At 36.9% G+C, this 17,316-nt stretch overlaps 1 protein-coding gene across 7 annotated transcripts in view; it reads right to left on the reverse strand.

The window, feature by feature from the left end:
• The window catches only part of RPS6KA3 (ribosomal protein S6 kinase A3), a 110,456-nt gene that overhangs the window by 18,518 nt on the left and 74,622 nt on the right, over positions 1-17,316 (reverse strand). For all 7 annotated transcript variants that reach the window (XM_032840814.1, XM_032840815.1, XM_032840819.1 and 4 more), the window contains 8 exons: positions 14,745-14,782; positions 14,395-14,537; positions 14,149-14,219; positions 5,871-5,959; positions 5,606-5,670; positions 5,428-5,530; positions 3,226-3,350; positions 327-452 (listed from right to left, as the gene is read on the reverse strand). In XM_032840814.1, coding sequence (XP_032696705.1) covers positions 327-452; positions 3,226-3,350; positions 5,428-5,530; positions 5,606-5,670; positions 5,871-5,959; positions 14,149-14,219; positions 14,395-14,537; positions 14,745-14,782 — 760 coding nt within the window. The remainder of the gene's footprint in view (positions 1-326; positions 453-3,225; positions 3,351-5,427; positions 5,531-5,605; positions 5,671-5,870; positions 5,960-14,148; positions 14,220-14,394; positions 14,538-14,744; positions 14,783-17,316) is intronic.

The raw sequence follows: 17,316 nt of genomic DNA on the forward strand, positions 1-17,316 counted from the left end.
AGGCAGATACTTAAATTTACCTTACCTTTAAAGCAAAAGACAACACAACACAACACAACACAACAAAACAAAAAGGCACATTTACCAAAGAAGAAGTGTTTAATTTTAACTGGTACTGACATGTGTGAATAATAACTATTAGAATTGTATTTTATATTTTGATTTAACTTTTTAAAATAGGTTCCATGCTGGGCGTAGAGCCCAATGTGGGGTTTGAACTCATGAACCTGAGTTCAAGACCAGAGCTGAAATGATGAGTCAGATGCACAACTGACTGAGCCACCCAGGCACCCCAGAGTCGCATTTTTAAATCTGAAAAGATTTACCTTCACTGCAAATTCCATGTTTGTAGCTTTATGTATGCATCTCTTGCAAACAGAGTAGGAGCCAACTCCAATATCTTCCTTTACTTCATATCCATCGGTAAACTGAATACTGTTTCTGTGCAACTGCTACAAACACAATTACAAATTGACAGTTTTATAATGACTACAGTATAAATCATTATAGGGGAATATGCTACCCATTATACATTGTTGATGTTAACAACAAATATAAATGAATATAAACAAAATAAAAATGAATCTTTACAGCATTTATTCTTCCACAACTATGTATTTTTAAAAAAATATTTTGTTTATTCATTTGACAGAGAGAGACACAGCAAGAGATGGAACACAAGCAGGGGGAATGCAAGAGTGAGAAGCAGGCCTCCCACTAAGCAGGGAGCCCAATTTGGGGCCCAATCCCAGGACCCTGGGATCATGAGCTGAGCCGAAGGCAGCTGCTTAACCAACTGAGCCACCCAGGCACCCCCACAACTGTGTATTTTAGAGGTGTCTACCATAAAATGTATAGCAAGAAATAGGCTTTTTTAAAAGCTCATGTTAAAAAGAAAAAATTGAATATGTACAACAGAAAATTAGTTACTTGACAAAGGGTGGAAAGTCTTGCCTGTGCCTGAGCCCTGTTCCATTCCCCACATGGTACTAGGTCTTTGAAGTACTTTTGCAAATAGGGAGAAGTTTGAAGCTTCTGGTACAGAAGAAAAATATTTAGGAGGATTTAGAATTAGAACATCTGGATTCTTGTCTCAGAGGTCCCTCTGGCAGGCCGTGCAACCCTGAACATGTGTTTTCTCAGAGGTTAATGGTGAATATTAAATAAAAATAATGTATTTGAAGGTGATACCTATTATCATCATTGTGGACTACCAGTAGCCATGCCCTCCGTTTCCACCCTCAAGTCAAAGTTTCAATACAACTTCTGCTAGAGAAGCTGTTAATGAGTTAAAGACGAATAACACGTGGTAGGATGATGGCTAACAAATTAGTAGTTCCATAAGCAGGCTGGGGGAAGTTGTGCTGTCCGTGGCTATATTGAAAGGAGACCTCCCCCCTGACCAATGCCTATGAACTGTGTTTGGGTTAAAAATTGAAATCTGTAGAATATATGTTTGTGATTTCTATGTTAGGTACAGAAGTTATAACTTGAAAACTTAATATGTATCACATGCTTGCTATAGTAAACTGAACAAACTGCTTCAACCATGAACTTTATCTAAAAACCAGTGTTTAAACTGGTTTTCTAGAAGGTGGAAAGAAGGATGACTAACTCATGAAAAAAAAAATTAGAGCAAAAGCAACTTCATCATCAAGCAAATTCAAGCACTAATTACTGTCCTAAAAACAATCAGTGCTTCAAAAGATATATCTAGTTCCCTCTATGACTTGGAAGATGAATTAAAGTTATCTTTCTATGATACTAGGATGGGAAGAAATAAATCTAATGGTTTGTACTACTTGTGTTCCTCTAATAACATTTATTAGTCCAGTCTCCTGTTACAAACACACAGACATCTGGAATCCTGCTTCTGTGGTTTTTACCCTGTGTTCCAACTCTGATAAACAGATGGGATAATGAGGTGGGGGACGCCCTAAGATAGTACCTATAACCATTTCTTTTAAATAGTAATTGGGGATCCAAAAGAACAAGGGCACAAAATTTGGAAAATATAAGACTGAAATTCACTTTTATTTCTTTTTTTTTTAAGATTTTATTTATTTGATAGAGATCACAAGTAGTCAGAGAGGCAGGCAGAGAGAGGGAGAGAGAGGAGGAAGCAGGCTCCCCGCTGAGCAGAGAGCCCGATGCGGGGCTCGATCCCAGGACCCTGAGATTATGACCTGAGCTGAAGGCAGCGGCTTAACCCACTGAGCCATCCAGGCGCCCTCACTTTTATTTCTTTTATAAAGTTTTATCGGCACCCAGCCATGCTCATTTATTTAGCTATAGTCCATGGCTGCTTTTGTGCTACAGTGACAGAGCTGAGTTGTAACAGAGATCACAAAGCCTCCAAAGCCTCAAATATTTATTAACTGGCCCTTTACAGAACAAGTCTACTGAGCCCTGTTCCAAGCCATCAGGGAATCAGAAGACCTTAGGTCATCACAGCTGACCTGACAGAAGCAGAAGAAGAAACAAGTTAGGGCTGATAAACATTATGAGGCATAGGAGGAGAGGATAGAGACAAGATGGTAATATCTATCTCAACTCTCTTTTATTCTTTTGAATATTTTATTTATTTATTTGAGAGAGAGTATAGAGTAAGGGAGAGCATGAGCAGGAGGAAGGGCAGAAGGAGAGGGAGAAGCAGACTCCCCACTGAGCAGGGAGCCCGATGTGGTGCTCAATGCCAGGACCCCAGGATCATGACCTAAGCCAAAGGCAGAGGCTTAACCAACTGAGCCACCCAGGCACCCTCCTTCCCCCTTCTAGTCAGAAAGGTATCCAGGACTCTGGAGCAGGCAATCTTTTTTTTTTTTTTTTAAAGATTTATTACTTATTTATTTTACTGAGAGAGAGAGAGAGACAAAGAAAAAGAGCAAGAGAGAGAAAGCATGGGTGTGTGCAAACTGGGGCAGGTGGGGAGTGGAGGGAGACTCTCAAGCTGACTCTGCACTGGGCACACAGCCTGCCAGTGGCCCAATCCCGTGACCTTGATGTCATGAGTTGAAAGCAAGAGTTGGATGCTTAACCAACTAAGTCACCCAGGCACGGTTTTCTTTTTTTAATCTCTTTAGAGGCATATGAAAGGAATTTTCAAGATCAATGATATAAAATGTATTTTAAGCCGCCCACTTAAAATCAGCCGATAAATCTAATTATTCACACAGTGAACTAGATCTTAAAACAGTTCAAATTTTAAATTATACATTCACTCACCTGCACAATTGAATGCACACCAACTGTCTGCATAGCTTGGCTTTCATCATCTGAGGTGATAGCAACAAAACTAAATCCCCGAAAAAGCTGATGTGCATTTGCACTGGGTGGAATGCCAGGTGAATCTGAAAAGAATAATATGTTACTAAGAAGGTAATACTCTGAAAGCTAATTAAAGGAAGAATTGTTGACAGTATGACCTTTCTCACTTATTCTGGAATTCCACTTCTTAGGCATCCAGGGCTTCCAGGATAACTCAGTGAAACACTCTCTCAGCTTTGTCCTTATGGCTTATTGGTATCACAACTCTAACATCCTATCTCCTCTGAGCCCAGAAAATAGCTAATACATTGAAGAATATAATAAATCAGTGAATTACTAGGTTAATGTTATTCTAAATTAGCACTGTCTCATAGAATTCCCTGTAGTGATGGAAATTTTCTTTACCTGTGCTGTCCAATATGGTAGCCAGTAGCCACATGCAGCTCTCAAGCATCTGAAATGTGGTTTAGTGTGACTGAGAAACAAACTTTTATTTTTATTTTTTTAAAGATTTTTTATTTATTTGACATACAGAGAGAGATCACAAGTAGGCAGAGAGACAGGCAGAGAGAGGCGGGGAAGGAGGCTTCCTGTTGAGCAGAGAGCTCCATCCCAGGACCCTGAGCCGAAGGCAGAGGCTTAACCCTCTGAGCCACCCAGGTGCCCTGAGAAACAAAATTTTAAATTTTAATTAATTTAAATTCAAATAACCACATGTGACTACTGGCTACCATATTAAACAGTACAACCCTACATGATAACCTAACAATGCTATGGCTCCTGGTGAGGGGGAGATACAAGATTCCTCTACAGATAATTTAGGAGAAAGAAATTTAGTCTGGTGATCTCAGTATATAACATCAGAATCTAGAAATCTAAACTACAAGTTAAAAATTACTATATTTATATATATATATAAGGAATAAAAGTAATTTCTAATCATGGTATGCAGACCTTAGAATATATTTTATGACATGACACGTATGGTTACTCAAATTATTTGTGTGGAATCTACTGGCATTAACAAAAATAGAAAAATATTTTAAAAATTTAATTACAAAAACAAACAAGATATAACAAATGTGCTATTCATAAATATAAACACACAACTAAGCATACTAATATTTATAATTACACTATAAAATCTAGGCACAAGCAAAAACCAAACAGGCAATATACTTAAACATCAACTCCACATAAAGTTCTTTTTTAACATCAGCTTGACATTCTCAGCAACAAATACTGTTTAGTGCATTTTAAATCAATGTGACAGTATTATACTGAAGAACTATGCTAAGAGAACCAATCTGGGTAGAATACAATACAGAACTGCTCTCTTTTGACATTTTTCCTCTATCAGGCCAAATTGTAATGAGAAAGCAAAGTAAAACATTACCATATATCATCAATTCTATGCATATCACTGTTCATGTATTTGATAAAATTTTACATATTAATCTAAATTTCTAAGACTGTCTTACCAAAAAATAATAAAATCCATTGATGTTTAACCAAATTATGAGGATAGTGACTAGAAAGCTTTATAGTGAGGTTTAAATGATATACTCTATAGAAAATATATGCAAATACACTTTTTATTTATTTGCTTGTCAATGATAAACCTGGGGTCTGGTACACCTAAATGAGAGAGTACTAGAGTGCAGAACACAAAATTATATGCATACACATACTAATTTAATAAAATACAGATTATCATTTCAAAGATAACTTCTCTAGAAGAGTCATTGTTTATGCAATTTTAGGATAAAGCATGACACAGGATATGAATCATTTTGAAATGATCACACCTCATGTAAAGTTTATGTTTTGGATTTGAACTTCACAAGTACTTCCAGAATTCTACCTAATATCAGAGTTTTAAAGAGTACTACCTATACTGAAGAATATTTCATGTAAAAATAGCTACAGGTAAATGAACGCACAACCAAAGAATTTTTCCACATAAAGAGTATCAAAGTTTAAGGTACCACCTAATTTGCTAAAAGATTTAACAAGGATCTTAACTGCTATAAAATGTTGTAAAGGAGTTACTAATTTTCTAGTTATTGAAGCAGGGATACGGTACACAGGGCAGATATGAAGATAAAATTAGGAGTCATATATATGTGTTACATTTAGGTTTTCACATTTTCTCCTTACCTTTGGGAGTTTTTGCAGTAAACTCAGGATCAAAATAGAATGTATCTTCAGGCCTGCCAGTTGCAGGTTTAAAAGGTGGATGAATTTCTCTTCTGTACAGTTTCTGGTGGAAAAAAAGAGAGATTTAGACATGCATTAAATACAAAAAAATTCAAGAAAATTTTCATTGTATACTCACATTCCAGTCTATTGTTGAGAAAAATGAATGTCTTTTAATTTCCTCAACTCCATCTGGTCCTGCACCTATCAAAAATTAAATGGTTTAAAACTTTTGATTAAATGGTAATTTTATTTCAAGGAGGAATAGGTAATTTAGTGTTTGTTTTTAATATATGTACTACTATGTCATAATTCCACAACAAAACAAATACCCACCTCCCCCCACTAAAAAATCCCAAAGACCAACAAACACACAAAAGAAACAAATTTATTACAAATTTTACCCAATCTGTTCGCAGGATTTCGTTTGAAAAGCATTCGTAAAAGACTCTGGGCTTCAGGACTCAAAAACTGTGGCATCCCAAGCTTGGCTCTAAATAATAAATCCACATAATAACGTTTTATTTTTTGGAAGTATTTGTGTTCTATTTTAAAATTGTTAATCCTTTCTATTTTGAGATAATTGTGGATTTATACTAAGTTGTAAGAAATAATATAGATCCTGTGTACACTTTACCCAGTTTTCTCCAATGGTCACATCTGACAAAATCATAATACACTATCAAAACCAGAATACTGACTTTGGTACAATCCACTGATCTCCTTCAGACGTCTCCAGTTTTAACTGCACTCACTGTGTGTGTAAGCTTAGTCCTATGCCATTTTACCGTATGTATAGGTTGCTGCAGCCATCACCACAGTAAAGATACTGAACAGTTCATTACCATCAGCATACCTCACGTCCCTTTATAACCACACCTGCCTCCTTCCCTCTCCAGTTCCTAACCTCTGGCAATCACAAATCTATTCTACATTTCTGTAACTTCGTCATTTTAAGAATGTTATGTAAGTGTAATCATAAAGTGTGTAATCTTTTTTTTTTTACTCAGTATAAATTCCTCTGAGATTCATCCAAGTTGTTGAGTAATATTCCACAGTATAGTTGTACCACAATTTGTTTATCTATTTCCCTGTTGAAGGGTATCTGGATTGTGTCATTTGGGTTACTACAAATAAAGATGCTATGAACATTTGTGTATAGTTTTTTTGCGTGGACACTTAATAGAATTTTAGTTCATAATCTTTTTTTTAAAGATTTTATTTATTTATTTGAGAGAGAGAGAGAGAGAGAGAGACAGACTACAAGCAGGGAAAGGGGCAGAGGGAGAGGGAGAAGCAGGCTCCCCGATAAGCAGGGAGCCCGACAGGGGGCTTGATCTCAGGACCCCGGGATCATGACCTGAGCCGAAGGCAGACACTTAACTGACTGAGCCACCCAGGCACCTCAGTCCATAATTTTCTAACAAACTTTTCCATTTTTATAAATTTTGCAACAAGCACTGCTGTGAGAGTAAGATATCTAAGTTTTAGTTCTGGCACTGTTACTAAGAACTTTGTGACCTTGGGAAAAGACAATCCCCTTGGGTCTGTTACTACTTCTTTATAAGCAAGGGACTGACCGTTAGATCAATGGCTCCCAAACTATAACCTTGGAACCTTTTTTTCAAAAGGAATTTAAGAAATCCACTACTTAAAACTGCTAAAAGAACATGTGCTTCATATGCTTATGTTTTCCTCCCATTCCCTTTAACAATCCTACAGGGAAGAAGAGCTGGTAGGAAAGGGGTCTGTGGAACTTCTAAGAGTCTATAGCACACAGTCTGAAACCCACTAGCTTGAATGAGCTTGAAGGTCAGTTTCAGCTTTTATATATAATTTTATTTTTTCCCCTAACTTATACATTAATGAAACTCTCTCTAAGTACAAAAACGATAACAGCTGGGGAAATGGCTAGCAGAGAAATTTCTACTTCAGAAACAGATCCATTTATTATTCAAAGAGTTGTTAGTGTGCTACAATGTGCCAGCTATTCCTTAGTGCTGAGGGTACAGGGATAAAGATAGGAGAAGATAGAGATGGACAACCTGAGGATAATCCTGATATGTGAAGAGGCAAATTCAGAAGGACATATGGAAAGACTGCTAAGAGAATAGCAGGGGATATCTAATTTAACATGAGAGAATGAAGGGCCTTAAATGCAGTTAAAGATTGAGAATTTATTCACCTGGCCAGCATTCTCCCAACATTTTACTAAATAACTTTAATTTCTCTAGATACTCAGCAACAACCAAAAAATACATGATCTAATGAATTTGTGGAATGCTATCTATAATATCCCTCTTGGAGACACAGAATAAAATACACTGCATACAAAACACTGAGAAATCTAAAGTAAAGAATCAGTATTTTTCTAAATATTTGCTGCTAGTATGTCTTTTTCAGAGAATACCTATTCACATCTTGTAGAATTAGGGTTCTACTGAACAAATCTGGGAAAATACTGCCATATTAGGTAATAAGGATATAGCAGAGGTCTTTCAATGGTGGACTAACATGACCAAATTTATTTTCAACAAGGTAACTCCAGAGGTTAGTATAGATTGATCTGGAGTAGGAAGTGGTGGTAGTTGTAGGCATTTTACTTCGGAGCTTTACTCAGTAGTGTATGTAGGAGACTACCACAGTCTGAGAACTATAAGCAGTGCAGTGTAAAGGAAAGCCTGGGACACCGAGAAACTTTCGAGAGCAAATTTGGTCAATACCTGCAAGTGCAAGAGAGGGGAAGAAATCAAGAATGGTTTTCAGGTTTCTGGCTAGGGAAATAGGGTGCTTAGAAATGAGGCTAATTGGGGTGTCTGGGTGGCTCAGTCAGTAAAGCATCTGCTTTTGGCTCAGGTAATGATCCCAGGGTCCTGTGATCGAGCCCTGCATCAGGCTCCCTGATTAGCGGGTAGCCTGCTTCTCCCTCTCCCACACCGATTCTTGTGTTTCCTCTTTTGCTGTGTTTCTCTGTCAAATAAATAAATAAATAAATAAATAAGTAAGTAAGTCTTTTTAAAAAAATGAGGGTAATTGAAAATACAAGAAGAAAAAAAGAACACCAAACAGATAAATTTAAATTAAAAATGTTAAGTCATACATATCATGTTTTTGGAGAGCTATGCTGGTGATTAAATGCCAATAACAGGTCTGATGCCTGGTTAACTTAAAGTAAGAAAGAGTAATTTGAGAGTAACTAAAATGCTGAGAGTAGTTAGAGGAAAGACTGAAGTCAGCCAGGAAAATGAGCACAGAAGGGAAGAAAAGCATATCAAAGATGAAACCCTGGGGAACAAGAACATTTAAACAGTAGTCAGAAAAAGAACAATTTGAGCATTAAAAATAATGAATGCAATTGTTTGTAAATGCTGAATCACACTGATTATTATATCCCATAGATTCATTATAGTAAAATACGAAAAGGTCAAAACTAACATAAAACCCAACTCACTGGACATCATCACCACTGGAGGTAATTAGGGCTCTGACAACTGGAAATTAAGAATCAAACATTTAGGGGCGCCTGGGTGGCTCGGTGGGTTAAAGCCTCTGCCTTAGGCTCAGGTCATGATCCCAGGGTCCTGGGATCCAGCCCCGCATTGACCTCTCTGCTCAGCGGGGAGCCTGCTTCCCTTCCTCTCTCTCTGCCTACCTCTCTGCTTGCTTGTGAGCTCTGTCAAATAAATAAATAAAATCTAAAAAAAAAGAATCAAACATTTATTCTGCCTTTCTTGTTTGAACCTTATTTCAAGGTAACTGAAGAGCCCTCATTGATTAGAGAAAGTTCAGTGTTTTGGGAAATACCAACTAATAAATGAAGAAGGAATAATAGCAATAGAAAAATCATGATTTTTGAATCCCTAATAAAATAACTGTTTCAACTAATGATTATCAATGGTTGAAAACACGAGATGAAACCCTGCCAGGGAAATTCGCAAGAGAGGGACCAGCTGTAACTATAGGAACTCATCACTTAAAGTGGGCCAACAAGGTGTTCTAAGCCTTCTGACGTGACGCAATAGGGTGCACCATGAGCTATGAAATGATCTTGCCAAAAAAAAGTTTAAAGAGAAATGCGATAAAGGAACAAGTTAAACAATATTACAAGGAAAATAAAACAATTTCAACCCTCCTAGGAAAAGACGAATTGTTGTGTAACCATGTTAATGAGAGCCACAAGAACTGGCTTTAAAGTCATTTAACTGATCAAAACAACTTGCCTAGGTAAACACTGTTTGTTTGTTTCTGTTTTTTCCCAAACCAACCCATCAATAACTGCTCTTCATCTGTGAAAATCAAACAAGAATGGACTGACTCCAACAACCACACCTGAGTCCCAAGTGATCAACAACAGACCCACCCAAGTAACCACTCTTAGAGATGATGTCAACCCACTTATGGCCCTGAAAATCTGCCAAGGTTTGAACTCTACCCTTCCCCCCGGAAGTCTATGTAAGAACAGTGGTCTACACTTCTTAGATGCTATCAAGATTAGCATCACTCTCCCTTACTATAGTAAGCAGTAGGACTGGCTTCAATGCTTTTTGTTTCATGTACTTAGGGTCGTCTTTTGACAAGATAAATTCTGAAGGTGGAATTCTGTAAAACTGTCTTGGTTTCTTCCCCAAGCAAATGGTAGGCAAAAACAGGGTAGAGTGTTCTGGAAAAACAGAAGTTTGAGAAATACAACCAAATGAAAGGTTCAGATGTGATTTGGGACTACAGAGACACAGCTTTGGAGAAAACCTGAAAAATCTGTTTAAGAACTGGTGTTAGTGTATACCTCAGCAGTGTCTTGTTAGGTGTGGTCATATAAGAAAACATCCATACTTTCTAGTGATGTAACCTGCAGTAGGTGAGAAATGGCATGTGTGGAATGCTTAAAATATTTCAGTGAAGAGAGGAAGCACATGTGGCAAAATCTTCATGACTGCTGAATCTGCATGACTGATCTATGTGTTCACTGTATTAACACTATTTTTATGAATTACATTAGAAATTTTTCATAATTAAACAGAGAAAAGCAAGCAAAGAAGGAATGGTCAAGCAGGAGACCAAAAGAGGAACTGTTAGGGAGGCAGCAGCAGCAGATGGGAGTAGGAAGATCTAAATGGGGAGAAAGTGGCCAACAGTGTCAGATACTCCCAGAGGCAACTTTCTTACCTGTCTTCTCTAAAATGGCTCCTGCCCCTACTCCTTCCCTCACACTTCAAGAATAATCTGGTTCATTATGTCTATTGCTCCTATTATTATCTGAAGTTATTATATTCACTTGTTTAAATATTAATTCCTTGTCTCCCCCTAGGATGCAAGCACTGTGAGATGACAGACGATCCTGTCAGTCTTGTTCACACTGCATCCTACACAGAGGTAGCAAGACCCCAATCATCTGTTGAATGAATTGTGTGAACAAATCGTGCAGAGAGTCACCTTTCTAACAATGTGCCACTGGGTTAAGCAACCAGATCACTGCTGACCAGAATGAGAGAAGTTTCAGGAGATTGGTGGGAACAAACCACCAATGGGCTGCTGAATACAAGCAGCCAAGAAATGGTACCAGAAAGCACAGACAATTCTTTAAAGAGGCTTTCTGTTGAAAGGATGCAGAGAGATGGTGCAGAAAGCTGAAAGGAAGCCAGGTCAAGAGAGGGTTGTTTTTTGTTTGTTTGTTTTGAAATTAGAGTATATTCGTTAGCTGAAAAGAAGGGGCCAGGATCGATGGAGTAATGAAGGTTCAGGGAAGAGTCACTTATATAGCAAGTATTTTTTATCGTGGAGAATAACAAAGTGCAAAACAAACAAACCCTACACAACCCCAACATCACCAACTTATACAGTTTATGGATTTACCAAAAAGTGAACAGTCATGTGGCCAAGAAATGTAACACTGTAACCTGTCATTCAATGTTAACCACTTTTCTTATTTTGCCTTGGCTGTTGCCATCTACATATGGGCCTTAAAAACTATGCTTTAGTTTGTCTGCTTTAAAACTTTATCAACAGAGGGGCAACTGGGTGGTCAGTCAGTTAAGCGTCTGCCTTCAGCTCACGTCATGATCCTGGGGCCCTAGGATCAAGCCCCACATAGAGCTTGCTACTACCTCTCCCTGCCCCTGGCTCATGCTCTCTCTCTCTCAAATAAATAAATAAAATCTTTGGGAAAAGAAAAACCAAAAAAACTTTATAAATAGAACCATATAGTTATTTATTCTTTTGTGTCTGAACTGTTTTTGCTCAACATCCTTACACAATTAATCCAAGTACCTGCGTATAACTGGTTTGTTCATTTTCTTTGCTGTATGGTACACTGCACCCCTGGGCCAAAGGCCTCAGTCTGTTTTTGAAAGGCTTTCGAGCTAAGAATGGTTTTTACATTATTTTTAGGATTTTATTTGAGAGCAAGCGAGCATGAGCGGCAGGGAAGAACAAAGGGCAGGAACAAGCAGACTGCGCGCTGAGGGTGGAGTCCAACATGGGGTTTGATCCCACGACCCTGAGACCAGGACCTGAGCTGAAATCTAGACTCCGAGGCTTAACTGACTGGGCCATCCAGGTGCCCAGGGACCCGGCTTTTAACATTTTTAAAGTGTTGGAAATAAACAATAAAGAATAAGAATATGTGACAAACAGTGTGTGTGGCTTGCAAAGCCTAAAATATTTACAGATCATATGTCAACCCCTGCTCTATCTCATTTATGAATATATCATAATTTATTAATCTACTCTACTGCGAGTGATCCATTTTCCACTTTTTGGCCATTACAAATAATGCTGCTATGAACATCTTTGTTCTAGTTTCTTGATGTGCAAGTACCTCAATGCATGTAAACTGGGTGCATGCGTACGAGTGGGATTACTGGATGAGGGTATACATGTATTTGGCTTTAGAAGATAATGTCAAAAACTGCTTGCCAAAGGTTGTAAGAACCTTCTAGCTATGGATGAAAGTTGCCACTGCTCCACATCCTGTCAGCACTTGATATTGTTTAGCCATTCTGGTGGGTATGCAATTGTAGCCCATTGTGGTTGTAATTTACATTTTCTGATTTACATATTAGAATCAGTTTATCAAGTTTCACACAAAAAACTTCTTAAAATTTAAATTCCATCTGCATTATTATTATACGCTGTATAATATGGTAGCCACTAGGGGCGCCTGGGTGGCTCAGTGGATTAAAGCCTCTGCTTTCAGCTCAGGTCATGATCCCAGGGTCCTGGGATGGAGCCCCCCATCAGGCTCTCTGCTTAGCAGGGAGCCTGCTTCCTCCTCTCTCTCTGCCTGCCTCTCTGCCTACTTGTGATCTCTGTCAAATAAATAAATAAAAAATCTTTAAAAAAAAATATGGTAGCTACTAGCAACAAACAGCCACCAAGCACTTGAAATATGGTTAGCCCAAATTCTAAGTATAAAGTGCACCCTGGAAAAAATAAAATAAAATGCACATTGAGTTTCAAATAAGTATGGAAAAAATGTATCATATCTCATGAATCATTTTCTATTGTTGATTACATGTTGAAATGACATCTTGGCTATACTGGGTTAAATAAAATATATTATAATCCATACTAAATTTTTTTACTTTTTAAATGTTTCTACTAAAAATTTAAAATTACACAGTAATTTTACATTACATTTCTATTGGAAAATGCTCATCTATACAAACCCACATCTTTACAATACTGTGTCTGTCATAATGTGAATATGGTACAACCTTACAAAACAATCCTTTAAATTTTTACTTTTTTCCTTTATTTATTTATTTGACAGACAGAGATCACAAGCAGGCGGAAAGGCAGGCAGAGAGAGAAGGAGGAAGCAGGCTCCCCACCGAGCAGCGAGCCTGATGCGGGGCTCGATCCCAGGACCCTAGGATCATGACTGAGCCAAAGGCAGAGGCTTTACTTTAACCCACTGAGCCACCCAGGCACCCATTAAATTTTCTTTAAATAAAATTTCCTAGTTTTCTGCATAGAGTTTTTACATAACTTTTGCTAGATTTATCCCTAATTATTTGAGTTTTTTATACTATTGTAAATATTATCTTTTTAAAAAATTTCATTTTCTGTTGCTACTATGTAGATATAAAATAGATTTTATTTATTCACCTCTGATCCAACAACTTTGCTAACCTCTTATTAATTCTAAGAATATATATGAAGATTTGGATTTTCTACGGACACAGTCATGTTGTATAAATAAGGACAACCTTATTTCTTCTTTTTAAACCTTAAACCTTATTTCATTTCCTGGCCTTATTATACTTGCTAGTATCTCTAGGACAACATGAAGAGAAGTGGAATAATCGATGTCCTTGTCGTATGCCCAATTTAAAAGGTGGAGCTTTCACTATAATAACATTAACATGAAGATTATATGAGTACTCCTTTGGAGATGTAACCCAGAGCCCTGGATCCCTGGTGTTTCTGCTTGGGGCAGGGGCCTTGTCTCTGGCTGTACTTGGTGAAGGGCATGAATAAGGGCCAAAAGCTCCAACATTTGTGTGCCCAGAATTGAAAAAAAGGAACATGAATACTCTAAATCTACAGGGCTGGTTCATATTTGAAACACATTAACATTAACGCCATAATATCAATGAATAAAATTTCATATTTCAGTTTGAAGCATTTATTTCTAAATCTCATCAAAACATATTCACTAGGGAGTACTTAAGGAGTACTTACTTAAGAATCATAGTCATTGTTTCTTTTCGATCTTTTCCTTGGAAAGGTAGTGTACCAGTGAGCATTTCAAACTACAAAAAGGCAACATCATCAGGGGTATTAGTCAAGAAGTATAAAATCTCAAGGCCAGAAAATAAAAAAGCATCATCTTACTTCAAACCAAACCTTGTAAAATTGCTATATAATAAAACAAGTGATTTATACTTCCACCATATTACTGAACTCAAAAAACACCCCAATCCTTACCATTAACACACCAAAAGACCACCAGTCCGCACTTTGAGTGTGACCTCGACGATTAACTACTTCGGGAGCCATGTATTCCACAGTTCCACAGAAAGAATAGGCCTTCTTTTCATGGTCAATAGACTCTTTACTTAGGCCAAAATCTGCCAAAATAAATACATAATTCATAACTGTCCTACAATAATTTCCACACTTAAAGTTTAAGCTTTGAGTTCCAATATTTACATTTATTAAAAATTCTAATCCAAGTTTTCAAGGCAATGTGTTACTCAATATTTGAACCACAATCAAATTTAAAAGAAGTTATATAGAGTAGAAGAGAATATTTTAATAAAATGAGGATTTTTTACCTGTTAACTTGATGTGACCTTCTTCATCAAGAAGTATGCTGAAAGAAAACAAATTCAGAAAATCTTTCAAACCACTAGATACTTATAGAACCTAGAACTGAAACTACTGTGTTAAGCACCAGATCACCACATTTCTTCTAAAATATTGTTTTAGACTGTGATAAGGGAAAGGTAAAAAAGGAGAAAATTTTTTTTGGACACACATACATAACAAAACCCAAAGGCAAAGCCTTATAAACGTGTATTAAGGGCATTTGAAAACTATAAGGAAAAGAACTAAAACCTATATTCTAATTTCTAGTTGCTCTTTGTAATGCTTTTCTGCAGAGGTGGCCTAACTAAAATCCTTAGTGCTTGCACAATAGACAGAGGGTCCACATATTTAAGTCAACTGCATTAAAGCTGTCATTTTTTGGGTCATTTTTTAGGTATGTGACTCAACCATTCTCTCCTAGTTTCTCTATCCAATCCTCTTTTTCTTTTCTTTTTTTTTTTTTTTTTTAGAGTCGGGGAGTGGAAGGAGAGAGAATCTTAAGCAGCCTCGATGCTAGACACAGGGCTTGATCTCAGAATCCAGTGATCATGATCTGAGCCCAAATCAAGAGTTGGACACTTAACCAACTGAGCCAGCCAGGTGCCCCCTATCCAATCTGTGTAAGTTCTCCAGTGTTTTCTCTCTTAGTAAACTCTGAGCTTCTAGGTTTGACCTTATTCATCTTGTTGCTCAGTGCCTGGTAGAGTAGAGACAAGTAAGAAACATATGTTGAATGCATGGGGCCAGTCTACAAAAGGCCAATAAGGCATTCCAAATAGTTTGGGCTTCTTCCCAAGGGCACTGAAGATCATATAAAGTTTATATGCATGAAACGCAGAGATAATCAGATCTGCATTTTCATAAAACAGTTCAGAGGGGAAAATAAAGGGTATTTAGTGAGGTCTTAAATATGGATCATGATAAAGAACAAATGGAGAAGACACTAGGTTTCCGGCTTTAGGAGATACTTGAGTGGAGAATAATGTCATTAATTAACAAGCTATAGGAAGGGATAAGTACTAGGCTGTAGGCCAATAATTCTATTTCTGGATAGGCATTTTAGTATATTGACTTGAAATGCCAATTAATAAACTGTTTCACTTATTCAAAGCCATTCTATAAAATAGGCATTTCTTCACTTTTAATTCTAACTAAAAAAAAGTGAAAGCCAAATTTTGCTATAATAAAATTTTACTGTGTCAAAAATACTACCAACCTTTCTATGTCATCAATTCAAATAGGATTACAATAAAGTTTACCACTGTGGATAATTCAGTAGGGACTTATTTTTCATGTCTTCATAAGGGACTTATAAAAAAATACAAGCTTAATTATGCTCAATTACAAAGCAGACTAACCATTTCCAGAATATAAAGCAAATTATTAGGTATGCTGGAAATTATCTTCCGTCTAATAAATACATGAAAGACAATTCTAAAAACAAAACTTCAAATCACTCTTGGTAATTTTGAAAAAAACAAAAGAGAGAGAGAGAACATAGCTAAGCTAACAGAACATTACTTATTCCTTCTATAGCAAATGCATTTTTTTTTAATAATTATATATTTTTTAAAACCATATAATATATTTTTATCCCAGGGGTACAGGTCTGTGAATCGCCAGGTTTACAACTTCACAGCACTCACCATAGCACATACCCTCCCCAATGTCCATAACCCCAACCCCCTCTCCCAGCAAATGCATTTTTTTAAGATAACCATGTCCACCCTTTAAAAAAAAGACAAAGGTCTTTTTTTTCTAAATTTTTTTAATTTTTAATTTTTTCAAAAGATTTTATTTATTTATTTGTCAGAGAGAGAGAGCGAGCACAAGCAGGCAGAGCAGCAGGCAGAGGCAGAGAGAGAAGCAGGCTCCCCACTGAGCAAGGAGCCCGATGCGGGACTTGATCCCAGGACGCTGGGATCATGACCTGAGCCGAAGGCAGTGGCTTAACCAACTGAGCCACCCAGGCGTCCCCACTCTTTACCTTTGAAAGAAAAAGCCAACTGTATTACTTTCAATAGGCAAAGTTCCTTTTCAACTACTAATAATCATTTTCAACCATATTTATTATAACAGAGTTCTGGTTTAAAAGAATGTGGGAAACCCCTTACAGTGCATAAAGCAACTGGTCTAAAAACTGAAATTTCTTCCAAGTTCTATATGATGGTATATAGTTGGATTACTTAACAACTAAATGTTACTTCAACTAATAGTGTCATCTAGGCATCTTTGTGAAAGATCTAACTTCTTACTTACATTAGATCTTATTTGACTCTTAAGAAAGCCCCATGCTGTATACATAATTTTATGACCAATGCTAATCCAATGGTTTGCAATAAATACATTCAACTAAATGATATAAAACACTAACACATATTTTTATTATGTTTAATCATATGTTTATAGTAATTTTTTTCTTCTAAGGACCATATACTTGAATATTTATTCTCACTAGGAATTATATTTTGTGTCTTTATAGTGCGAAATCAGGAAAATGATGAGAAAAAACAAAACTTAGTAATTATCTGGGGAATA

The sequence above is a fragment of the Lontra canadensis genome, unplaced genomic scaffold, assembly GCF_010015895.1.
Source record: "Lontra canadensis isolate GAN:19392208 unplaced genomic scaffold, GSC_riverotter_1.0 scaffold116, whole genome shotgun sequence".
NCBI classification, from domain to species: Eukaryota; Metazoa; Chordata; class Mammalia; order Carnivora; family Mustelidae; genus Lontra; species Lontra canadensis.